The sequence below is a fragment of the Eriocheir sinensis genome, chromosome 15 (genome assembly GCF_024679095.1).
Source record: "Eriocheir sinensis breed Jianghai 21 chromosome 15, ASM2467909v1, whole genome shotgun sequence".
Taxonomy (NCBI): Eukaryota; Metazoa; Arthropoda; class Malacostraca; order Decapoda; family Varunidae; genus Eriocheir; species Eriocheir sinensis.
Genome location: NC_066523.1, coordinates 15,958,694 through 15,984,682, shown reverse-complemented (window position 1 = coordinate 15,984,682; position 25,989 = coordinate 15,958,694). Strand labels below are relative to the sequence as shown.

The 25,989-nt window shown below is 39.5% G+C and overlaps 1 protein-coding gene and 1 non-coding gene across 3 annotated transcripts in view; one reads left to right on the top strand and one right to left on the bottom strand.

Annotated features, from left to right (window-relative positions):
- LOC126998957 (V-type proton ATPase 116 kDa subunit a 1-like) overlaps window positions 1-24,522 on the bottom strand; it is a 31,908-nt gene extending 7,386 nt beyond the window's left edge. The window contains exons 1-13 of one of the 2 annotated variants that reach the window (XM_050861248.1): window positions 24,363-24,522; window positions 21,295-21,425; window positions 20,909-21,085; window positions 20,581-20,709; window positions 18,156-18,259; window positions 12,279-12,405; window positions 11,644-11,820; window positions 11,091-11,303; window positions 8,548-8,695; window positions 7,969-8,108; window positions 7,475-7,614; window positions 7,032-7,244; window positions 6,094-6,274 (exon numbers count right to left, since the gene is read on the bottom strand). In XM_050861248.1, coding sequence (XP_050717205.1) covers window positions 6,094-6,274; window positions 7,032-7,244; window positions 7,475-7,614; window positions 7,969-8,108; window positions 8,548-8,695; window positions 11,091-11,303; window positions 11,644-11,820; window positions 12,279-12,405; window positions 18,156-18,259; window positions 20,581-20,709; window positions 20,909-21,085; window positions 21,295-21,411 — 1,866 coding nt within the window. In that variant the 5' untranslated portion in view covers window positions 21,412-21,425; window positions 24,363-24,522. Of the gene's footprint in view, window positions 1-6,093; window positions 6,275-7,031; window positions 7,245-7,474; window positions 7,615-7,968; window positions 8,109-8,547; window positions 8,696-11,090; window positions 11,304-11,643; window positions 11,821-12,278; window positions 12,406-12,923; window positions 13,010-18,155; window positions 18,260-20,580; window positions 20,710-20,908; window positions 21,086-21,294; window positions 21,426-24,362 lie in introns of both variants that reach the window. The other variant, XM_050861249.1, reaches the window with a different exon arrangement.
- Window positions 24,523-25,251: 729 nt separating this feature from the next.
- Trnav-uac (transfer RNA valine (anticodon UAC)) lies at window positions 25,252-25,324 on the top strand. Its single transcript has one exon. It is a non-coding gene; the product is annotated as a tRNA-Val (tRNA).
- The last annotated feature ends 665 nt before the right edge of the window (window positions 25,325-25,989 follow it).

The window sequence follows — 25,989 nt, the reverse complement described above, 5'->3', positions numbered from 1 at the left end:
CCTCCTACACTGCTGCTGCAATGAACCTCAGCCGTGACATCGAACATATCACTGTGTCCCATTCATCGCTCCACCAGGCCAGAGTCAAGAATCGTGAAGAGATTGCCATGTCTCTCTCCTTCAAGCCTGAAGTCCCTTTGGTCCTGCATTGGGACGGCAAGTTGTTACCCAGTCTAGTGGACGGAAGGTCATTGGAGGAGAGGGTGGCCATCTTGGTGTCCGGGGAGGATACGGAGGAACTTCTGGGTGTTCCTGTGTTTGCAAACGGGACAGGACAAGCTGTTGTGGAAACCGTCCTGAAGCTGGTGCGGGAAAGCAGCTTGGAGGGCAACATCATTGGAATGGCATTCAACACGACAGTGGCCAACACAGGGATGGTTCAAGGAGCGTGTATCAGGATTGAACGTGCACTGGAGAAGCCCCTGGTGTGGTTGGCATGCTGCCAACAAATCCTGGAAGTTGTTCTGAAGGATGTCTTTGAGGCTTGCATGGGTCCATCATCTGGCCCTGACATCTTCCTTTTCAAGAGGCTCCAGAATCGTTGGCCTTTCACTGACCAGAGCTGACCACAGCCCCTGATACTGACCGCTCTGTCATCCGACAAAGAAGCTCACCGCCTTGAGATGGTTGGTCACTTGAAACGTCTGCTTGACTGTGGGAATCATCCACGCGAAGACTACAAAGAGATCATCCTGCTCAGCGTGGCTTACCTTGGAGGTGGAGTCCCTACATCCTTCTGTGCTCCTAGTGCTTACCACATGGCCAGATGGATGGCCAAGGCCATCTACACCATGAAGATCATGCTCTTTCGTGACCAGCTGGAGATGAGCAGGCGGGATTGGCAAGGATTCATCGGGTTGCGTTCTTTGTGACCATGGTCTACGCGAAATACTGGAATGAGGCAATGTTTCCATACTACGCAGCCAAGAACGACCTGGACTTCATCACTGACGTGAAGAGGATCTGCGACAATGGGGTTGCGTTGGTCGTGGCATGTGCGATGCGGCGCCATCTCTGGTACCTTTCTGAGGACCTGATTGGACTGGCCATCTTTGATGACCGCATCAGCCCGGAGCAGAAGGCAGAGATGGTAGAGGGGATGAAGCGTCCTTCGACGACTAAGAATCCACAGCGCCCCGAGTCGAAGACACCAATCAATCTCAACAGGCAGCTTTCTGCCTTCTTCTCAGTGCAATCGATGCAGCTCTTCAAAAGTCTCCTAGGAGGCCAGCAACTGACCTTCCTTGAGCTGAGTCCTGAAACATGGAACACAGATTCGTGTTTCAAGTGCGCGAAGAAGCGGGCTGGTGTTCTGAGGGTCACGAACGACCTCGCAGCCCTCATTTAACACTTCTTTGGCAACCAGACGAAGGACGAATGGCAAACCCAGTTCCTCTTGAAGCTTGCCCGCCTCCACATGAAAGCTGTCCCGAAAAAAACGAAGGCGGAACTCAAGAAGGTGTTGGAGTAGGAAGAAGAGAAGAAGCTCTTTGTTTTCTGCAGGAAATCAGAGGCTCATGCATCAGTTACATTACTGCTAAAAATTCCGTTGTCTTGTGACGTAATTGTTGATATATTGATGGAAATTTGGGTCGAATCTTAGAGGAACAATCAAAACGTTTGTTTTGCGTGACCATTATGTATTGCCCAATTTTCATGAAAATTTGGTGGAATCACTTTCATTTGACAAGGAACCAGAGCAACATGTGCTAGACTTGCTATCATTAATTTGATGTACTACTGATACAAGCCTGGGACACCCTAATGAAGGTATATGAAAAAGTCCTGGAGAAGAGGCTGAGAAGGATAATAAGAATTGATAAATGTCAGTTTGGCTTTTGCCCTGGGAGATCAACAACTGAACCAATATATACTATGAGGGAGCTTCAGGAAAGGTTTATGGAGAAGAGAAGGAGATTGTATCATGTTTTTGTAGATTTAGAGAAAGCATTTGACAGAGTACAAAGGGAAATTATAAGATGGGCATTGAGAAGGAAAAGAATACCAGAAAGATTGGTTGAATCGGTGATGGGACTATATGAAGGTACATAATTGAGAATGAAAACAGTGGTAGGAACAACAGATGAGTTCAAAATTGGAGGGGGGGTTCACCAGGTATCTGCCCTTAGCCTGCTCTTGTTTATAACAGTAATGGAGGAGACAACAAAGGAAGCAAGAGGAGAGGCACCATGGGAGCTGCTGTTTGCAGAGGACTTGGTAGTAAATGCAGAGACAGCAGAAGAAGTGAAAGAAAAGTTTAATAAATGGAAGGAAGGAATGGAGGAGAGAGGTTTGAAAATTAAAATGGAAAAAACAAAGTACATTATGACTGGAAAAGAAGCAAGAGAAAAGATTAAATCAGGAAAATATCCATGTGGATGCTGTGGGAAGGGAGTAGGCGTAAATTCAGTCTTGTGTACATGTTGCAGGCAGTGGTGCCACCATAGATGCTCAGGCCTCAGAAATGTAAGAGGAGTGAAGAATTTTACATGCCCAGCTTGTGTAAGGAGACAGCAAGGACAAGAAACTGAGAGGGATGAACTAGAGGTGACTGGAGGAAAGCTGAATGAGGTAGAACATTTCTGTTATTTGGGAGAAGTTCTGGACTGTGAGGTGGGAGTGGAGAGGACAGTGAGAGCGAGAGTGGCGGCAGCATAGTTAATGTGGAAGGAGGAGGCTAGTTTACTTGTGAATCGTAGCATCCCTTTAAAGAGCAGAGCAGGGGTGTACCAAGCGTGTATTAGATCAGTGATGTTGTATGGAGCAGAAACATGGGCTCTAACTTGAAAATTAATGGAGGTATTGAGAGCAAGTGATCGCAGAATGCTGAGGTATATGGCGGGGATCAGATGGCAAGACAGGGTGTCCAGTGCAGATGTAGCTAACAGATTTTTTTTTTTTTTTTTTTTACAGCAAAGGAGACAGTTCAAGGGCACAAAAAAAGTAAACATTAATAAAAAAAAGCCCGCTACTTGCTGCTCCTAAAAGAATCCAAAGAGGTGGCCGAAAGATAGGTCAGTTTCGGGAGGAGAGGTGTCCTGATACCCTCCTCTTGAAAGAGTTCAAGTCGTAGGCAGGAGGAAATACAGATGAAGGAAGATTGTTCCAGAGTTTACCAGCGTGAGGGATGAAAGAGTGAAGATGCTGGTTAACTCTTGCATAAGGGGTTTGGACAGTATAGGGATGAGCATGAGTAGAAAGTCGAGTGCAGCGGGGCCGCGGGAGGGGGGGAGGCATGCAGTTAGCAAGTTCAGAAGAGCAGTCAGCGTGGAAATATCGATAGAACATAGAAAGAGAGGTAACATGGCGACGGAATTTAAGAGGTAGAAGACTATCAGTAGGAGGAGGAGAGCTGATGAGACGAAGAGCCTTAGACTCCACTCTGTCCAGCAGAGCTGTGTTGGTGGAGGGCGGACAAGGCCCCTGTATATGGATGGCAACTGTGCGGGGGAGAAGAACTGGCGGAGACGATACAGAACGCCCAGCCTCGAGGAAGCTGATTTAGTAAGAGATGAGATATGAAGTTTCCAGTTGAGATTTTGAGTTAAGGATAGACCGAGGATGTTTAGTGTTGAGGAAGGTGATAGCTGGGTGTTGTCAAAGAATAGGGGATAGTTGTTTGGAAGATTGTGTTGAGTGGATCGGTGGAGAAACTGCGTTTTTGAGGCGTTGAAGGACACCAGGTTCTTCTTGCCCCAATCGGAAATAATAGTAAGGTCTGAGGCTAAGCGTTCTGCAGCCTCCAGCCTTGAGTCGTTAAGTTCCTGAAGGGTGGGTCTTCTATTAAAAGAAGTTGAATAATGCAGAGTGGAATCATCGCGAGGGAATGGAAAGGACAGTTTGTTTTGGAAAGAAGATCATCAATGAACAACAGAAAAAGAGTGGGAGATAGGACAGAACCCTGTGGGACACCACTGTTAATAGATTTAGAGGAAGAACAGTGACCGTCTACCACGGCAGAAATAGAACGGTCAGAAAGGAAACTGGAGATAAAGGTACAGAGAGAAGGATAGAAACCGTAGGAGGGTAGTTTAGAAAGCAAAGATTTGTGCCAGACCCTATCAAAAGCTTTTGATATGTCCAGCACAATAGCAAAAGATTCACGAAACGGGTAAGAGAGGATGACCAAGAGTCAGTTAAGAAGGCTAGGAGATCACCAGTAGAACGCCTTCTCATGGAACCCATACTGGCGATCAGATAGAAGGTCAGAAGTGGAAAAATGCTTTTGAATCTTCCGGTTAAGGATTGATTCAAAAGCTTTAGATAGACAAGAAAGTCACCCTTCTTAGGTACAGGCTGTATGAAGGCATACTTCCAGCAAAAAGGAAAGGTAGATGTTGACAGGCAGAGGCGAAAGAGTTTGACCAGGCAGGGTGACAGCACAGAGGCACAGTTTTTAAGGACAATAGGAGGCACTCCATCAGGTCCATAAGCCTTCTGAGGATTGAGGCCAGAGAGGGCATAGAAAACATCATTTTGAAGAATCTTTATAACAGGCATAAAGGAGTCAGAGGGGGGATGAGTAGGAGGAATATGCCCAGAATCGTCCAGAGTGGAGTTTTTAGAAAAAGTTTGAGAGAAGAGTTCAGCCTTAGAGATAGATGAGACGGCAGTGTTGCCGTCAGGACTGAGGAGTGGAGGGAAAGATGAAGAAGTGAAGTTGGAGGAGATGTTTTTGGCTAGATGCCAGAAGTCACGGGAAGAGTTAGAGAAAGCAAGGTTTTGGCATTTTCTATTAATGAAAGAATTTTTGGTTAGTTGGAGAATAGATTTATTTCGGGCAGAAATGTAAAGTTCATAATTAGCATTAGTTTGAAGGCTCTGGTACCTTTTGTTAGCTACCTCTCTATCATTAACAGCACAAGAACAAGCGTGATTAAACCAAGGCTTTTTAGCGTGAGGAGTAGAGAAAGAACGAGGAATGTATGCCTCCATTCCAGAGACAATCACCTCTGTGATGCGCTGAGCACACACAGAGGGTCTCTATCCTGGAAGCAATAATCATTCCACGGAATGGAAAGTACATCCTCAGGTCGTCCCACTGAGCTGAAGCAAAATGCCAGAAGCATCGCCTCCTCGGTGGGTCCAGAGGGTGTACAGGAGCGATAGGACAGGATGCAGAAATAAGATTGTGATCGGAGGAGCCCAACGGAGAGAACAGTTTGACAGAATAAGCAGAAGGGTTTGAGGTAAGGAAGAGGTCTAGAATGTTGGGCTGATCTCCAAGACGGTCGGGAATACGTGTAGGGTGCTGGACCAACTGCTCTAGGTCGTTGAGGATAGCAAAGTTGTAGGCTTGTTCACCAGGATGGTCAGTGAAAGAGGATGAAAGCCAAAGCTGGTGGTGAACATTGAAATCTCCTAGGATGGAGATTTCAGCGAAGGGAGAGTGGGTCAAGATGTGCTCCACTTTAGAATTCAAATAGTCAGAGAATTTTACATAGTTGGTAGAGTTAGGTGAGAGATAAACAGCACAGATGTATTTAGTAATAGAATGACAGTGAAGTCTTAACCAGATGGTGGAAAATTCAGAAGAGTCAAGGTCGTGGGCACGAGAGCAAGTGATGTCGCTAACGTAGGCGCAACATCCAGCTTTGGATTGAAATTTAGGATAGAGATAGTAGGAGGGAACAGAGTAGAGATTGCTGTCAGTAGCCTCAGAAACCTGTGTTTCGGTAAGGAAGAGTAGAGGACCTGGAAACAGTGCTCAGAAGGGAAAGACTGCGATGGTTTGGACATGTAAAGAGAGCAGGGGAGGATACAGCGTTGGGAGTTTGGAGGTAGAAGGAAGGAGACCAGTTGGTAGACCTCAGAAAACGTGGAGAAGGTGTATACAGTAAGACTTGGCATTGATGGGATTGGATGAGCATTGGGCAGAAGACAGAGTAGAATGGAGGAGAGCCATACAGCATCCAACCGCTCAGGAAGAGTGAAAACGGACATTAAACGAAATGATGATGATGATGTTTAGTTTAATGGCATTTATGACAGGAACATATGGGGTTGGTGAAAACTGATATTTTTCTTCAAGTGTGTACTTCAAATCATCATACATGACTTCATCATGCTGTCTCATCGGCTCCTAACACTTACCATGTTGATGAAGGTTATAAGGATTGAGGGAGCACAGCTGGGGGATGAGGCTGGGTCTCCTCCAGCACCATACCACACCCATTTGTGGAAAACTAGCAGCACCAGGTATACAAACAAGCAAAACAAGAACAGCAGCTGAGGAATGAACTCACAGTAGATGTTCATTGGTCTGTTGAAGAACCTGAAATAGAAGAAATGAATAAATAAGGATGGATAAAACTTATATATCTAAATATCAAACGTAACTGGTAACATGTGGCAATTAGTCATTACTTAATTTTAAGGTATTTTAGGGTAAAAAATTCATATCTTGCTCATAACAAATGGTAGCAAATTTTGGAATAACAATGCAATAGATGTATCAGATAACTGCATCTACATGTACAGAAAACCATTTTTTTAAAATTTGCATCCGTATCCACATTTACAATAAGTATTTACATCCGCATCTTCCCTTTGATAAATATCTGCATTCGTACCACATATAAAGATGATGTGATGGAAATACAAAAAAAGGCTGGAAATGAAGAACTGGCATCATTGAGCACTAATTGTCACTCCACAATCAAGTGATGTAGGGAGCTGATGCAAGTCATGTGACATTTGAGATTGAGTAATCATGCACTAGGTGCAGCATAGAGGAGCTGGTTTTAGGGGTAGGCATTCACATTGGCATGTGGTATTTTCAGAAACTGCTGTCCATATAAGCATCTGCATCCACAAAATATGGAAGCATAATATCCACATACATATCTGCATCTGTGGATCGCTGAATTCAGATATCAGATGCAATTCTAATCTATACAAATATTTGCTAACCAATCATCGAATTTTCTCTCTGTATGCCCACAAATGCATCAAAAGCAATGGGTTAGAGTAGGATTTGTATTAACAGACATATGCCATAAGATTTGCATATTCTTACTGTGGATCCTTACCTATGATTCCAGACACTGAGTATAACTCCAAACATCATGTGGACGATGCCAAAGATTATTGAGATTTTCATTTTGTACGAGTTGTTGAAATTGATCTTGTTGTTTGAAATTTGCCACATTGGGTCCAAGCCAAAGGGGTATGGGGTCTGGTCATACTGCTTGGTGTTACCTGGGTCCAGAGTGAGCTCCTTGTTTGACTGGAGAGTTGATGCACTGAGGACAGCAAGGAGAGAAGTCATAAGTAAACAAGTAACCATGGAACAGAATCAAGGACAGGTCTGATATAACACTTTATGAATTAAGGATAAACAATAGTAAAGACTTAGTTTTCATTAAGATTAATAATAAAGAAAAATTAAAAAAAGTATTGTATCAAGTTCAACTGTAAGGTGAACTTTTCAGAGTCTAAGGCTGACTATAACAACAGATGGAGCAATACTAACGTGTAGTTATTGGCATGCCATGATGACCCAAAGATATTCAGGGACTTGGAAAACACATCATTATAAATGAGTCCTGTGTACATGGAGAACAGACCCATGAGGAAGATGATGTAGCGGCCACCAAAGAATATGTTCCAAATCTATAAAAGAAAATTAAGACATACAATGAAAAAGTAATTGTTTTTGGCATTATTATTATTTTTTCTCACCTCCTAACTAGCTTTCATCATTAGTTCTAAGGATTCTTCTGTTTTCATGAATGGGTGTTTTTTGAACCTATTCTTCCATTTACAAATTTCCCAATAGTAACGCAAAACTACTCAAAATTTTTATTCCATCATCTTTCTATTGAATCAGCCACACAGCACATACATAACTCATTTCATCCCTACCCAATGAGTTCTGAAATTGGTTACTTTACTCATCCTTTTATATAGACCAACACTTTACTCTGTCCTATGCATAACCAATATGAAAAACAAATTATGTCAAACCTCATTATCTGTCTTCTTTGCTGACAGGGGCTTCTCCCGCCACACCATCCAAGCCCCAAACAGTGCCATGATCATGCCATGGCCAAGGTCACCAAACATTATGGCAAACAGGAAGGGGAACGTGATGATTGTGTATGGGGCTGGGGAGGAAAAATACTAAAGCTACAGCAGATTTTGTGAAATTTCATAGTGATTCTCCAATATGCTTCAAGATTAACAGTCAGATAATTTCTAAAGCATGTGACAATCTAGAAAATATATTTGCCTATGGCAGTGGCAATCCTGACTCAAAGGATGAAATCTAAGTAGTAAAATTCATAAAAGTATTTTATGTGAAACAAAGCAACCAGTAAAAAGAATATATGTAGTAATTAAAAGTGAAAACATGCAGCAGCATTAATATTTACCACTACACTCAGTAAACAAGGGTACAATAGAGTTAAGAAATAATATAGGGCTTACAGAAACTGTTATGCAAATTTCATATTATTTTTAAAGAGCAATTATTATTATTGTCACATGGAATTTAAATTATTTGTAATTACAGAGAGAATGGATTAAAACCTTTTTCAAACAAACCTGGGTTAATTTCCCTATAAGTAGCAACTCCATAGGAATCAATTAATGCCTGAAAGGCCTTAGTAAACTTATTGGTGCGGTGAAAGGTTGGGGGAGCCTCTTGTGTGCTGAGCCTGTTGAGGATGGCTGGCAGACTCCCACTTTTCTCCTGAAAGTTACAATATCAGCTTTAATTCCAGTCGTAAATTCAGGGGGTTAGACTTACTAAGGATAAATTATTTAGAAAATCGCATCCCTGTTACTTTTATATGTCACATGGAATTTAAATTATATGTAATTACAGTGGGACCTTAATATATGTGCAGAATGTGACAAAAAACCCTGCACATATTAAAAATCTGTGTATTCATGATGCCTTCCTTGAAAATGCTCCAGGATACTCATTTATGACTACAATAGAATTTAAAACACTGAACTGATAAATGTAATGTACAAATAAACAGTTTTCTTAGCATAATGATTGTCCACAAAAGGAATATGTGCATCATATTACACAAAAAGTAAATAAAAAACATAATGCACTCTGCAGCACTTGTACATAATACTACTGCACATGAAGTGAAAGGAAACACTTCCGCATGGCCGACAGAAACAGCTGTATTAGCAGGTGTATTGATGAAAATAAAAGTATCACTAATGATGTATGGAACTTTTACATTAACAATTAATAATAGATGACTGGCCTGCTCTCTTAGGGGCCATGATTTTAAGGTAAGTGCTAGAGTGGTGTTTTGGTTAGCACAACTAGGTACTAATCTGCAGGCTTGGGTTTGAATCCTAGCCTGGGAAGTTGGTGTGCAGCCCATCCAGCTGATCAGCCTCCCTTTCTGGTTGGCCTATAAATGGATACCTGGGGAAGGTATATTGAGGTAACTTGGATGTTGCACTTGCCCTATGTCCTGGGGTAGTGGGTTATCACCCACAGGCTCAGGAGCCAATGGGATGGAAATAATCACCAAACCACATGAAGCTATAGCATATGTGTGAAACTTTCCTTTTTATATACCTTTCCCGACACACTGAGGAAGAATATTTCCCTATGGCTCTTACAATCATCCCTTTACCCTTTTCCTTTGTAGAGCAGTAAAATGATGGCTCTTCTCAAAATTTTTGGCACTTCAATCTGTTTCCATGCTAGATTACATATCCCCAGTATCCACTCCATAACTACATCTCCTTTTTATTTTGGAATTTCTGATGTACAGTCGCGCAATGAAGTGTTGAGACAGTTTGCAATGACTTTCGTTCAAATAATACATAATATTATTCGAAGGGAAGGGATGTTTAGGAGTGATTTTGTTATAGATACACAAAATTTGATATTGAGAAAGGAAATAAATTCAATAGAGTGGAAGTTTTTACCTTATAACGATATATTAAGCAGCCCTGCTGGAACATTTTGATACAATTGAAGACATTAAAAGAGTCAAATGAGTTCTATGTAATGACTCAGTATATATATAACTGCACAAATATATTGTTCTTTCTTTGAATGTAGTGATAAACCCTATATTATAAAATACCGTATTTGGCGGTGTATAACGCACGCCTTTTTCACATAAAAAATGCCTGAAAGTTTAGCCCTGTGCATTATATGCCGAAGGTACAAATTTTTATTGATTTTTTTCTTCTTTGGGGTGTTTTAAGTTTTTTTCGTCTTGTCCAATAACAACTGCAAACTTACTTTATTATTGTTTATGATCCTTCGTAGTCCATAGCTGTCTTATAATATGCTACCATAGAATACAGGGCGATCAAATAACTACTACACAACAATGAAATCAGTGGAGGATCGCCCATTCCTTGTTGTTATCCCGTTTTTCCGTTGGGCGCCGACATGATCCAGCCCCCATTTGCATTGTTTTGTATGACTAAGGAGCACTGTTGCCAATTCGAGCAGTACAAGCTACATAAAAAATCATATTGGAAAAAAATATCATGTGTTTATTATTAATTATTAATATTAGTGAGAATAATGGGGTAAATATGATATCAGAAACTGTACATCATGAATCTTGTACGAGGAGTTATTTCGCGCAACACCAGCCCAGCCACCATTTGCATTGTTTGAAAACCACACAACCACACCCATACAACAAACAGCTGCATTCTGCGTGTCACCAGAACCACGTGAATTGTGTCTTGCCTAGTTGTCTGTCATAACCTATGAGTGATGGTGAGAATAATATGCTAATTATGATCTCAGAAGCTGTACATAATCAGTATGTATGAGGAGATATTTCTTGCAACACCAGCCTGGTCGCCATTTGCATTGTTTGAAAACCACACAATGACACCCATACAACAAATCAGTGATCTAAAATGGATCCTTGTAAATAGAAGAGGTCTTTTATATTTTGCATGTCTTACTCTTTTCTCCCCCATTTCCCTTTTAACTTTTGTTTTCCATATATTTTACTTTGACACACTCCACCATATCAATTTTTTTCCACTTTTTACTGATAATTATCGAATCAAAGTCTGGATCATAAAACAACTCAACATGGGTGTATCAGTGGACAGAGAGCAACACCACTACTGACCGTGCCACGCCTCAGAGCCAGCTGAACGTCCTCTAGATTGGCGACGGGGATCCAGCACTCTGCGATCAAGCCATTCTGTATCACATCCAAGTTGAACATGTTGAGTGTGTGGTATATGCTCTTTATCTTCCACACCTTCATCATCCAAGCACGAATGTTACGTGCAGCAGAGACCAGCACGCGGTGACGATGGTCCTGCGTCTGACTCAGCACCTGGCAGGCAAGAAAATGTGTCCAGTACATTTCATGGCAATATATTGATGGAGAAAAATAGATTTGATCATCATTCAATGGCAGTGACTCTGGATCAACTCTGCTCTTGGTGGGCCAGTGAAATTTAGTGATAACATAATGAACATGAATGAATGTACAAGGAACAAGGAATGATTCTTGTATGCTCAAGACTATTCTTCTTAGGCTTTGTACACCTTGCATGGTACTAGCAATGCTACAAGATAGTAATTATGTAAAATACATTTTTTTTCTTTTTATCTGGGTGCAATAGCATGTAAATCTGTCTCTCTACTTCATAATCTTTAATAATTTTACTTACAGTGTTCAGGTCATCCAGACGTGTTTTTACTCCCATAGCCATCTCTCTTCTGTCTGCTGGGGCCTCAGGGCAAGGGTACATTGTGGCACGGAAGCCTTCACAGATTTTCTTTACTCTCATCTTCAAGTGGTCTCCTTGGAAGAATATGATGAACACGGACTTGTACACTTGTTCACCCTGGAAATGGTAAACTGATGTGTAAATAGAAAAGCACATACATACAGATGACCATATTAGTGTTGCAAACAAAGGATTTCCAAGGCAACTGTTAGTTATGTAAAGGCTATTTTCTAAAAGAGGGAGGTTGTCCACAAAGGTGCCTATTATTTAGTAATGAGTACCATACGGTTAATGAACATTCTTATTACCTTATAGATGAGAAACATATTAGTTTGTTGATTTGCAAGTCTAAGGCCCTTGATGAATCTTCTGCAATAATATTCATAAGGCTACAAAGGCTAAAAATAATGTTAAGCATCTAATTTTTTCTTCCCTGATATGTTTTTTCCTACTTTGGGCTCCTTTTTTTGTCTGAATTCTTTTTGACTCCCCACTAAAATTTTTCCCTGATGAGGATGACTACAGACTGATGCTTATAAGCAACATAGCAGTTGAGCTGCAAGATAAACACGTACAGTGGCGGGGTCTTCAAGTGGTTCTGGAATTTCAGCTTGTCTAAGGAAAACATTTCCTCTGCATGCCCGCCACAGCATGCGTTCGAAGGCAGGAATTCTCTCACGAAGGATGACACCAGCAACAAACCTAAGGTAATGGAGGAGATCATAAATCTTTTGAAGGCAGTGCTGGGCATATTTTTAACATTGCAAGATTTCAAGACAGGTAATGGCAAAAGCAGAATAATTAGGCAACATGTATCCTTAGAATGAATGAGTTCATAGCATAAAGAGCCATTTTTTGTGGAAAAATTTTTTTTTGTTCAATAAAATAATAATAATAATAATAATAATAATAATAATAATAATAATAATAATAATAATAATAATAATAATAACAATAATAATAGCATGCAAATAATAAACATAAATACTAAACATACAAAACTAGATTTGATAGAAAAACAAAAGCCACAAGCTAAATATTTCATCTGAAGAAATGGGAGGCCCCATATGGAAATAATTAATTGAAAAGAGTAGCCTTTACACAGGCCAGTAAAGGTGTTCATGAACATGGTATGATTCAATGATGTAAGAATTTTTTTCCCTTTCCTTAAAATATAAGAAAGCAAGACTACCAACTGAAGCAAACACAAACATACATACCCGAGCTGAATGGGTCCCTTTGAGTCTTCAGGGAGGAGGTTCTGAGTAAGACTCGTTTGTCCACCAGACTCCAGTGAACCCTCTCGCTGAACAATGAACAGTTAATCATCATTTGATGGTCAAGGGACAAAGGGAATTGGGAACCCAATAGTTTTCACAGAGGTATCCGACAAGGGTAGAGGAAGAGCAAAAGTTGAAAAGACAATTGTTAAATTATGGAATACACAAAACTTCACAAGAAAACATCATGGGCTTTTAAGAATAATTTGTTTTCAGTACCTAGTGCAAACTTGTCCTGTTGTACTAGTTATTTTCTTATATCCCCACTTATTGCATTTCCTGAAAGAATGCTAAAAGAATGTAATATACATATAGTATTACACTAAAGGCCTCCGAACATCATGAAATGAGATGATGAGAAGATAAGCATGCACACATTAAAAAAATAAACACTTCCTTGCAAGTACCAATCCACCAACAACAATATCATTTAAACAATTATTTTTTCTACGTGATTGTGCTACCACTACAGATAAGAAACTTCCAAGTTCCACAAGGGAAGAGAAAGAAACTCGCACAAAAGTTGAAGTTGAATTCGTGATTATTCACAAGTTCGTTGGCACAATTACTTCTCTCAACTATAAATATTAGAAATACTTACAAAGTTCCCAGCAGGTTGCAGCTCAGCCTCTTCCTAATAATGCTGCTGAAGCTTTTGCTAACTGACTGACCTTCCCAGTCTATCTTTTCTCACACTAGTCTATTGGTTTAATATCCCTAACCCCATGCTCTGAGGTTAAATAAATTCTGATTGAAATGTGAGGTCTCAGAGAATATGAGGATGATTCCCCCCCTGCCAAAATATATTGCCTTGCTAAACAAGCAAAGCATCTCCCATTACGGAATGTAGAAGCAATGCACCTAAGTAGTTTTCCTCATACCTGACTTGTTAAGTCTAGAAGCAAGGCAAATTGTTTGAGCTGCAAGGAACAATCATTAGATTTTACAGACTGACTGTTGAAAATATTTTTAATTATAATATCTTTAACCTTTTTAACAAACATTGTTATATTTCATCACTGAATGCAAAAACATAGAAACTTCACATATCTCTCTACATTATTCAATTGTAATATGTGTGTGTGTGTGTGTGTGTGGATGATGATGATGATATTTTTGAGGAAGTTGGTTGTAGGTCATAACACTGGCCAACAACAAATTTATTGTCTAAGTTTTTTTTTAGTTAAGGACAATTTTGATGTGCTGAATCCAAAAATCACATTTTTTTTGCTCAATCAGGTCAACTTTTTTCATTATCGCCACATTATGTTTTTTTACGTTTTTTTTTTACACATTCGGGTATTTTCCATTTATATGAGGCAAAATTCTTTCTTATTTCTTTAAATAAACGAATTCTGAAGAGTTTACATGTGCCAATTTTTGACTAAATGGTATTTTTCTTTTGAAGGTGAATGATGTGGATTTGGCCAGAAGATCTTGCAAAAATAAGCCAGATGTATTCTGCTACATCTGAGGCGAATACACCATTGTTCCTTACAGGAATCCAGTCACAAGTTTCATAAAGCATGCTTACCATGCTTATTTTGGTATGAAACTTGGTGACCAGGATAAAGCTTGGGTGCAACATATGGTATGCAAGACATGCACCGAGTATCTGTGTCGCTGAACCAAGGGCAAGAAGAGTCGTCTTAAGTTTGGATTTCCCATGGTTTGGAGGGAGCGGACAAACCATGGCAATGACCGCTACTTCTGCACTATTGATTTAACTGGGATCAACAGAAAGAACCGGAGCAGCCTCAAGAGTCCTGATCTTGAATCAGCACATCGTCCTGTAGCTCATTGTGATGAAATTCCAGTACCTGTCTTTGGAGTATTTCCTGACATTAGTGACAAAGATTCCTCCAGTGTTGAATAAAATGAAGAAGAAGTGGTTCTTGACGATGATGCTCCACATCCTTATTCCCAAAAGGAGCTAAATGATCTAGTTCGTGATCTCGGCTTGTCAAAGTCCTCTGCCGAACTGTTGGCATCCAGATTGAAGGAAAGAAAATTCCTCTTTGACAGTGCTCGCATCACCTTCTACCACAGCAGACATCAAGATTACCTCCGTTTTTTCTCTGAAGAGAAGGACTTGGTGTACTGTACAGATATTGTGCAGTTTCTGCACAAGCTTGGAGTGCCACATTAGCAACCCGAAAATTGAAGACTGTTCACTGACAGCAGCAAGCGATCGCTGAAATGTGTTCTACTGCACAGTGGCAACCAGTTTGCCTCTGTACCCCTTGCTCACTTGACTCACTGAAGAAGTATGAAGCGGTGAAGTATGTGCTGGAGAAAATTCGTTATGATCAGCATGAGTGGTTGATTTGGGTTGACCTGAAGATGGTCAACTTTTTGTTGGGACAAGAGTCCAGGTTCTGTGCATGTGGGATAGTATGGACAAAGCTCAGCATTGCAGGAAAAAGGACTGGCCTGTACGGGAGGAATTGGTGCCTTGCAGAGCATGGAATGTCATAAACAACCTTCTGGTGGACAGAGACAGGATACTATTCCCACCGCAGCACATCAAGCTCTGCTTGATCAAACAGTTCACCAAAGCTCTGAACATGGATGGTGGCTGCTTCACTTACTTGTGCCATGCTTTTCCAGGATTGACCATGGAGAAGTTGAAAGCTGGCATCTTTGATGGTCCTCAACTCGTCAGCTCATCAGAGATCCCAAATTTGAGAACTCAACGAACAAAGTGGAACTGGAAGCGTGGAAGGCTTTTGTTCTTTTCGTGAAGAGCTTTATTGGCAACAAGAAGGCCAGGAACTATGAAGAACTTGTCACCAATATGCTGACTGCTTTCAGAAACCTCAGATGCAACATGAGCATCAAAATGCATTACTTATTCTCACATATGGATTGGTTTCCTGAGAATCTGGGGAGAGATTCCATCAGGACATGAAAGAGATGGAGACCAGGTATCAGGGATGCTGGGATACAGTCATTATCTGTTGGACTCTGAAGAGACATCCCTACTGCTGACTCCGACGGCGCTGAGCATTCCAGGGGTTCGAAGAAATGGAAGTTCATGCCCTGAATTTTGAACAATGATGACCTAATATCCAATTTACTTGTACTTACCTTTATCAAAGTCTACTATTCAATGTACACTAATCAATTTTTGTAACATTTAATTAATGAATTGTTGGAAAATTATTATTTTTTCTAAAAAACCTATTTCCGATGAGAAATATGATCAAAAATCAACCAAAAATGTTACAAAAATGTAATCGATTTAGTTATAAGATCGGATTTTTTAAAAATCGACTTAGCACAAAAAACTGACCTGATCGAGAGAAACGGGTGTCATTTTCGGATTCAGCGGTGCAAATCTGTTCTAAATCAGTTGAAAAACCTGTAACCCAGTGTAATATTTAGGTGGTAAATGCAGGGTTCTGAACTAGTTGTACTTAGATGGTTCGGGCTAATTATTTTCAACTAGCATCATAATATTCATTAACTCCAACTTTAATTGTGGCTTATTTCACATATGACACTGTGTGGCAAAGGAATCACTTTAAATATTCTGCCCTTGTCAGCACAACTTGAGAATGTCTACCAGAACCACCTCCTGAAAATGTAAGAGATATAGCCCTCAACAATTAAATAGCTTATATTCAATAGCCGTTTGACCTTAATCATGTCATAAGTGCTTCAGTTCCTTATAGTTTGATATTTGTAAACTATGATTGCTAGGTTTTCAACATCATAATCATTGAAAATTATTCCATGAAGCAGTTACCTTCCTTCCACAAAAAGTAGCAATAAAGCAAATAAAAGCAGAAAAGATAAGTGTGTGGCACAGACTGGTGGGGAATGTAACAATGCCACTACCATCACCAGAGCTTTGTGACGTCTTCAAGATCGTGCAACAATTTGCCTGAATGTCAAGAGCATTAAGAGATCATAATCACCACTTTATAATTCCAGAAACTATATATGATTTCTGATATATGTGTGAACATACCCTATATTGTAAGTGTCAGTCCTTTTAACCCCTTCACTCCGGCGCCGCCGACGGACGCCGCCGCCGACATCCGTCGGCATCACTTTTAGTCCTCTTCTAAACCTTTTAATCCTCTTCCATTTCCTCTTAATCCTCTTCTAGATCTCTCAAGAGGAAATGGAAGAGGATTAAGAGGAATTTAGAGGAGGATTGAAAGGTTTCCTCTTGAACCTTTCCATACTGTGACGCTGACGTCTGAGTCACGGATGGAAAGGGTTAAGATCAAAGTGCTACCTCTCATCAATAAGGCAGCACTCATAGTCACGGTAAATCTCATTCAGGGGCATCTGGAAATTAAGTGTCTCTGCTATAAAAGCTGAAAGTCTACTGATATGCTAAGACAGCCTTAAAATGGCATTATCCAGAGGTATACAAAGTGCATTCTGATACAAAATAAAATATTTTCTACTGTGCTTCAACCAATGTCTCATGAAAAAAAAATTGTTGGCATTCTTGAGTAAAAAAGAAATGTTTAAAATATTCTAAAGCAGTTGCTTCATCATTTTTTTTCTATTTAAAAGTAGTATAAACTCAGAAAAGCCCATGCATTCCATATCAAGTAAAATTCTACCCTTGTCGAAGCTCTATGATTCAAAAGGGAGGTAGGGGAAGTAAAATCTTGTGCAATGCAGGTAAATATTTTACCGTTATTGTAAGAGAAAATTGCAATAACTTAAAAAAAAAAAGTGCAAGGACTCCACACTGCTCTCTAACTTCAGCAGCACAGTCTTAACTTACCTTGTTATCATGCGAGTTGGTTGAATGTCTTGTATTTTAAGGCCACATAACTACATAAAGACAACTGCCACAAAAAAATCTCCTTAATAATTATAAAGGATTGCTGCTAAATGATTAAAGGCAGTGAAGCAAGTAAGGTAATAAAATAATCAGCCAATAACAATTACTTTCTCATTTCTGTCTTGAGAAATTTCTATATCAGTACACACCAAGAGAATGATTAATCACATAATGTGGCCTTAAAATGAGAAAACAAGTAATTCTCACCTTGACTTGAAGGAGACTACACACAAACAAATACATAAAGAACTGAAAAATATGTATACTGCTTCAAAATCTCTTGCAACATGGCTATGACTTGTGTCAAAATATAGATGACAAGTCCTGCCAGGAATGTGCATCACCACTACGCTAGTTACCCAATATGCTTGAGCTGGTGAAGTGATGTGTCGGTCAGCAGATTGACTTGTTCGTCGTCAAAAAACACATCTTGGTCGTAAGGAAGGTTGGGGGGATACATAGCCTGCAGTGGTGGTGGTTGGGGGAAGTCAGTGAAACATTATGTTTGTTATGAAAAATAAGCTGTATGAATACACACATATCTTTTAAGAAGCCAGTGCCAAGGAGTAACCTTGGTAAATAAATGCAAGTAAATGCACAAAATCAGAGTAAGTGCAATGTATTATAAGGGCACTGTAGAAAAGTGCAGTTTCTAAAACATTTAATTTGTGAATATTAATAATGTTATGGCAAATAAGCATGTTTCCTTAAATCAACCAAGCAATGTACAAAACATGCTCACGCTTCACACTCAAACCCAGAGATATATATTAACCCACAGTTGTCACAACACACAAAGGTATACAACTTTAAAAGAAGCATGCATGTTCAGCAATCTCTAATAATGCACCAATCATTAATCTTTGTGCAGATACTGGCAAATTATTTACTACACACTTACTAACAGTTTCTGATCACTTTAATAGAGCTAGTTAAACCATGGGTTCTGGATCATATAAATACAAAATGAAAAAATAAATGCCACAATGAAAGAATAGCCCACGACACTAGTGTGAACACTATGAAATACCAATAACATGGCTGCATTCATATCATGTAATATAAGTTCATGGAGGTATACAGCATGAGATATAGATAGACATACAGATAATACATACAGATGGTGAGATGGAGGGAAATAGAATTTTGTGCATTTCTAAGTTATTGAAAAATAAATTTACTGAGCTTACAAGTCACCAAGTTTTGCACAAATTTGTTATTCACAAATCACATTTTTTTAACATGTAAACTATTTCTTCAGCTCTTTAAAAGCAGAAATGCCTTTTCAACTTGATTTCTAAACCTTACCCCGAACACCATATCCCACAAAAACATTTCAGAAAATGCAATAAGACCACATCACCCCCAATAAAAAGGATAGTTATATCCCCTCAAACAGGACAAGTTTGCACACATATTTATGGGAATATAAATGAGTAACATGAGCTAGATATAACCAGGTCATCAAGGGTCCCTCCATACTTGAGATGGCACCCAATGAAGAAGAAAAAAATTGCAAACACACACACACACACAAATAGTTAAAATAATATATATATATATATATATATATATATATATATATATATATATATATATATATATATATATATATATATATATATATATATATATATATAGTAATAGTACCAACCCTCACATAAGCAACTATAATGAAAGTCAGAGGTCTAGAGTGCAGGCAGTGGAAATGAGTTATTTGAGGAGTGCATGTGGTGTGAGTAGAATGGATGGGTGAAAGAGTGTATGAGCGTTTTGGAATGGGTCACGTGGGTGAAGGGAAGAAGTGTGGAGTGGTAGAAGTGTAGCGACAGACTTTAAAGTAGTTTGATCACATGGACTGAATGGAGGAGAGTATGATGACCAGGAGGGTGTATGTGAGTGAGATAGAGGGAGGGAATATTAGAGGACGACCTCCGGTGAAATGGAGAGATAGGGTACAGGAATATGTTAGGGAGAGGGAGGAAAGATCAGTGAAAAACTTTGAGCAGGCAAGGAAGGAGTGTCTGAATAGAGAGAGATGGAAACTCTTCTATCATGGCCATCCCCTGGTGGGAGCTCCTAGGAGCAGGCATTGATGAGATAATGATGACGATGATATATATATATATATATATATATATATATATATATATATATATATATATATATATATATATATATATATATATATATATATATATATATATATATATATATATATATATATATATATATATATATATATATATATATATATATATATATATATATATATATATATATATATATATATATATATATATATATATATATATATATATATATATATATATATATATATATATATATATATATATATATATATATATATATATATATATATATATATATATATATATATATATATATATATATATATATATATATATATATATATATATATATATATATATATATATATATATATATATATATATATATATATATATATATATATATATATATATATATATATATATATATATATATATATATATATATATATATATATATATATTTGAGGAAGATACTGGTAAGAATTGCAAACATAGCAAAAGATCAGACCATAGTGAATTACACACACACACACACACACACACACACACACACACACACACACACAAACACACAAACGTGTGCACACGCACGCACGCACGAATGCACACACAATATAAAAAGCTGAAAGCGCCTGAGCAGAACCACCACAGCCTAAAGCCAGTATAGTACAAGTACAGATCCTCATACCTCATCGAAGAAGACCTGAGTCTTCTTGAGAATGTGCTTCAACTCTGTCAGCTCCAGGTAGTTCCTTTTCAGGGTCTCTGCATTGCTATTCACTTCTTTCAGTTCATTTTCTAGTTTTTCAAACTTTACCTGGGAAAGTATTTATCATATTGACAGCTAGGCATAGTACAGAAAGTGTCACATATGGTAAGAACTTTGCACACTACTCTTTCTCATCACAGGTTAGAGCACTAAACAGTATCATAGATCCCTATCAATACAATGCAAAGCTAATGAAAATTATATTTCAATTGTTTCAATAATTGTAAAGATGGTGGACCATACTGACCTCCAAGTCAATCATCTCCCGGGGCATGGGGGCCTCAGGATTCTCCCCGGTATCCAAAACTGGAATGCCATCCCTGCGGATCTCCCGTTCCAGGTACCTGAGTTTTCTTTCCATCTCATCACAACGGCGGACTTCATTCACAAACTTTCGTTGGAAGGCATTGACATCTGGATTGAGCTGAAAAAAAAGAATGCATATTTTATTCACCAACTTTTATTATTTTCATTCAGAGTATCTGTTCAAGAACAAACATATGCAGTGTGGAAGCCTGACAATTAGTTAAAATAATCAATTGCAACTTGAATTATTTTTTATATACCGGTGAAATAATAGCCATGAAAATATAAGGATGACAAATTACATGTGACAAATATAACAAAACTTACATCTCTAAACTGTACTAGTCCAAGTTCACCCAGCTCAGAGACACAGGTGTAGGCCGACTCACTCTGCAGGAAGAGCTGGCAGAGGGCCATGCCCTCACTACGAAACAGAGACCCCATTGTGCCTGGGTAACCTGTGGGGGAACAAGAATGTATTAATGGAGGCTGAACAATGAGCAATACCAATGTCACCTTTGAGATGAGGAATAAAATAACTGTAGGGGCACAAGAATGAAATAATGAAGGCTATGCAATCAGCAATACCAATGCCATCTCCAAGATGAGGCATCAAATGACATCACAAACAAATTATCAATATAGCACATTGAATTAGTAATGTACTAGCACCTAGAAATGGGACACCATAGTGTTATTTAGAGGCATATTATTACTGCCCCATGGGGGCAGTAAGGTAGGAATAAGACCCAAATCAGTGACTTGATAATATATTTAGTTAAGATCTGTACCAGTGCAGGTAAGATAAATTCAAGCTTAAGAGGATAAGCAATAACCGGTTTATAAATTGTGTAATGGATGAATAGAACAAATTATATAGAATTTCAAGTTGAGGTAAGATAGCTTTATGTAAGGAGAAGGGAAATGGTGAATAACTAGTTCTCAGGAGCTACCATATACAGGATGGCTTGCTTCTGATCAGTTTCCTTGCTGTGCAGACAGGTGAATGAGATAATCATTACCAATAACAGAAGCATCTGCATAGCAATTACCCTTATGCCAAACAAATTTTCAAATGCCACTGGGTCACTCTCCAAAATTTTCAAAATAACTTATTCCCAGCAATTATAGCATTAACTTACCTAATAAAACAGATTGGTTTTACCTGTTAACCTAGCCTAACACCACCAAATAATTTAAGAACTGTCAGTTACTAAAACAAGTGTTAATAGCACAAAAACCGTGCTAGATCGGCGTCGCATGACCCTCCAACACCCCCCCCAACAATTTATATGCAACTAGGGGTCTAAAATTGAAAATGATGAAAAGTAAAGATGGCGCCACTATAAACACTTGCCTGTGCCACAACGGGCTGGGGCCGACCATCAGCCCCTACTACGAAGGCCTACCGGCGCCACAGGCCAAGACGTTAAAAAAAAAAAAAAAAAAAAAAAAAAAACGCTGACTTTGTTTATGATGCCATGTTGTAGGGTTCATTAGGGCTAACAAATGTTATTATACAATGTCATGTCTACAATGCATGGGTAAGCCAGGAAAACAACTTGAAGAAAACAACAAGAAGATGGACAATCTGTTGATCGGCATCATAGGACGCCGATAAGAATATGGTGAATTAGGCAAGTGAAGACAAGATTAGTCAAGCTCTTTCATAATTTGATACTTAATTGGTCATAATGATACTGCAATTACAAGGTCCTCCATTTTCACTCAGCTACAACTCAGTTCTGCAGTCCACACTTGCAAGATTATCACCAACTGGCTTAAATACAAGTTCAGGGCCTTTACAAAGTTAGCTTTTGTTATGTGGGGAGCTGGTTAACAATGTGATTATCTAAATCAGGTGTCATATTCATGTATGACAATAACTAACCTTGAACTAGCATATGGTAGAGTTAGGCTACATTGCTTATTGGCATTGGGCTAGCTTGCTTGGTGGGGTCAGGTTACTGTATCTGGTGGGATTAGGTTACAGAAGGACATTGAGAATGGATACAATTGCAACATTGCATAGGTATTTAAGCCAAATTTTCAACACCTAGATATTCGGGGCCACAGGAGATAAAATCTGCCTTTCCTTGGGAGTAAAACAAATAGAAAACACCTACATCAGGTCATTGTGCAGCCCTGACCATTCACTAGACAAGCCTGACCAAATAATGCAATGTCTAGACAGTAACCTATTACCTTTAAAAGGTAAACTAACCTCCTGAGCCAAGGTCGTAAAGTTCGGTTGAATTAGTTTAAATATGCTCCCCACCAAAAAGAAAAACACGATTTTCCGGCGCATCATACATGTGAGGGGGTCCAGAGGGGGGTGCAGCCCCCTCTTGGTTAGCAGGGGGGTGAGGGGGGCTGTTAGGTTATAAAGTTAGGACTTTCCTTACTTTCGAGACTAGGGAGTTTTCCTTCATTTAGGGATTTTTCTAGGGAAATTTTGGAAGACCATTTTTCAGTGATTTTGGCTTCCCCCCCAAACCCCGGTTCCCCAGGCTTGTCTTGGGGGGTAGGGGGGGCTGGAGTGGCGGAGGGGGAGGCGGACTTCTTAGAAAGTATTACCATAGTAAACAATCCTTGCTAAGGATGGTAACCTTTCACAATGTAATTTATGAATTATATAATGGACCCCACCTTAACTGAGTGGATAGTGACACAGCTATGGATAATGCTTCGCCGCATATTTTCAGGGACCCTCAACAACAGAAAATTTCAGGTACATATCAGCAGAGTGGGTAAAGCTGCAGAAAATGAAGAAAAGTACAAAGCTAACTCAAGTAACCCCCTCTGTGAGCCAGCTGTCACGGGGGGAGCTTACTACTGTGGGCTGGATGAGAATATTTTCACGGGCACAGAAAAACACGACCACGGACACAGACGGAGAAGAACACGGAGATACGGACACATGAGAGCCTTGGTGAGCCTTCAGACCTGTCACCGAGGGAGGGAGGAAGGTGACCACTGATGACGGACGCCGAATGAGATACTTTTTCAAGGATAAAGAGTAACACGGGCACGAAAAATACACGACCACGGATACAGAAATAAAAGAACACGGAAACACACACACACACACAGACACATACATCAAGACCACGGCGAGCCTTGAGACTGTCACCGTGGGAGGAAGCAGGTGACCAATGATGACTAATGACTTTTCACGGACAAAACATAGAGACACAAACACAAAAAAACACATGACAAAGAGAACACAAAAGAACATGAAAAGGGAGAAGCGGGAGAAGAAAGGGACACGATAAGACCTCGGGGGAACCTAAGATCTGTCACTGTGGGAAGAAGCAGAGTTATTATAGTTGGCCAGTGATGACTAACTGATGACTTTTACACCTGGCCTTCAGTGCTCAGGTGTGCATAATTACCTGCTGGAGCTCCAGGGTCACAGGTGGCGTGGATGGGCGGTGTCTGAGTGGCGAGGGAGCTGTCTGGCGGTTTAGTTCAGCATGCAAGGGGCCATGACACTGCTGGTGAGGTGCCACACAATCAATGCTCCTCCATGTGACGTCACTGAAGGAGAATAGTGACGTAATGGACCCCCTCACCACGCATGCTCCCGGCCCTCCATGTTCTGAAACGTGTAAGTCTCCCATTAAAACTATTTTCCAAGGCCCCAGAAATGATTAACCGGGTTTTCATGGGTCATTTTTCACTTCAAGATACAGGTAAAATTATCCCTGGCATTAAAAAACAGTCCATGAAAAACCCATGCAACAACTTCTACGTACGAGAGGGTTTTCATTTTTCAAGCAGGCGACATATATGTATTCAATTGCAATATGTTAGATGTAAAAATAAAGAAAGAAAAGAACAGGGGCGCCTCCCTCTGCTTGTGGTTCATTGTACGTCGTAATTTTTTCCTACTTTGGCGTGTAATGTTTAACAGTTTCCTAGAGAGAGAGAGAGAGAGAGAGAGAGAGAGAGAGAGACTTCAAGTTGCCAGATTTCTAAGAGGTGCAAACTTATCAGGAATACATTACATACACTAAAGTAATGCTTATACTCTACCTAGCAAAATAAAGCAAAAAATGCAGCTTCCCTACAGCTATGCATTGATATTTAACGTATATATGAGAGTTGGTAACTTCCGAGTTGCCAGATTTCTAAGAGGTACAAACTTATCAGGCATACGTTACATACACTAGAGTAATGCCTATAGTTTGACAAAATAAAGCAAAAATACAATTTCCCTACTACGGCCATTGATATTAAATGTATATATCAATATAACATTAAATCGCTCTATACTTCTAAGCTCTCGTAGTGTAGTGGTTATCACGTCTGCTTTACACGCAGAAGGTCCCAGGTTCGAGCCCTGGCGGGAGCACGGGTTTAATGTTTTTTTTCTTTGCATACGTAATCAACATGCTGCACAATCTCTCACAGATATGCTAAACAGCTACTGGGTAAGAGAAATGTGGTGAAATTAAAAAGTTAACGGAACGTCGAAATTGGTTACTATATAGTGGCACAGGACAGATCAGATCGACACGTATGAAAAGGCTTGGGAGAGGCTTATACCTTGCAGGCAAATGATGCAGGTCGATGATAATGATACATTTGAACAGTTACTGGGAAAGAGAAATGTGATGAAATTAATAGACTAAGTTTGCGGAAAGTTTACATCGAAGTTGGAATAGAGGCACAGGACAGGCGCTTGGGAGAGGCCTATCTATGTCTTGCAGGTAAATGATGCAGGCCGATGATAATGATACCTTAGATTTAGAAGAATTCCTTATCTTAGTGGTGGAGCTGATGGATGACCGAAGGCAAGGCGGTGTCGTTGGGGCCCTAGCTGGTGATGGGTGATGGTGTGCTAGTTGATATAATAACGATGAAGTGTCTTTATGTAATATGAACAATACGTATATGGTGTCATAATTCCACCTTCAAGGTATATGTTTTACAACTTGATTACTTTTCTATGCGGTTTAAAATGACGATCACCTACAAATTTGCTAAACTGCCTCTAGGTGTGAGAAATATAAGAAC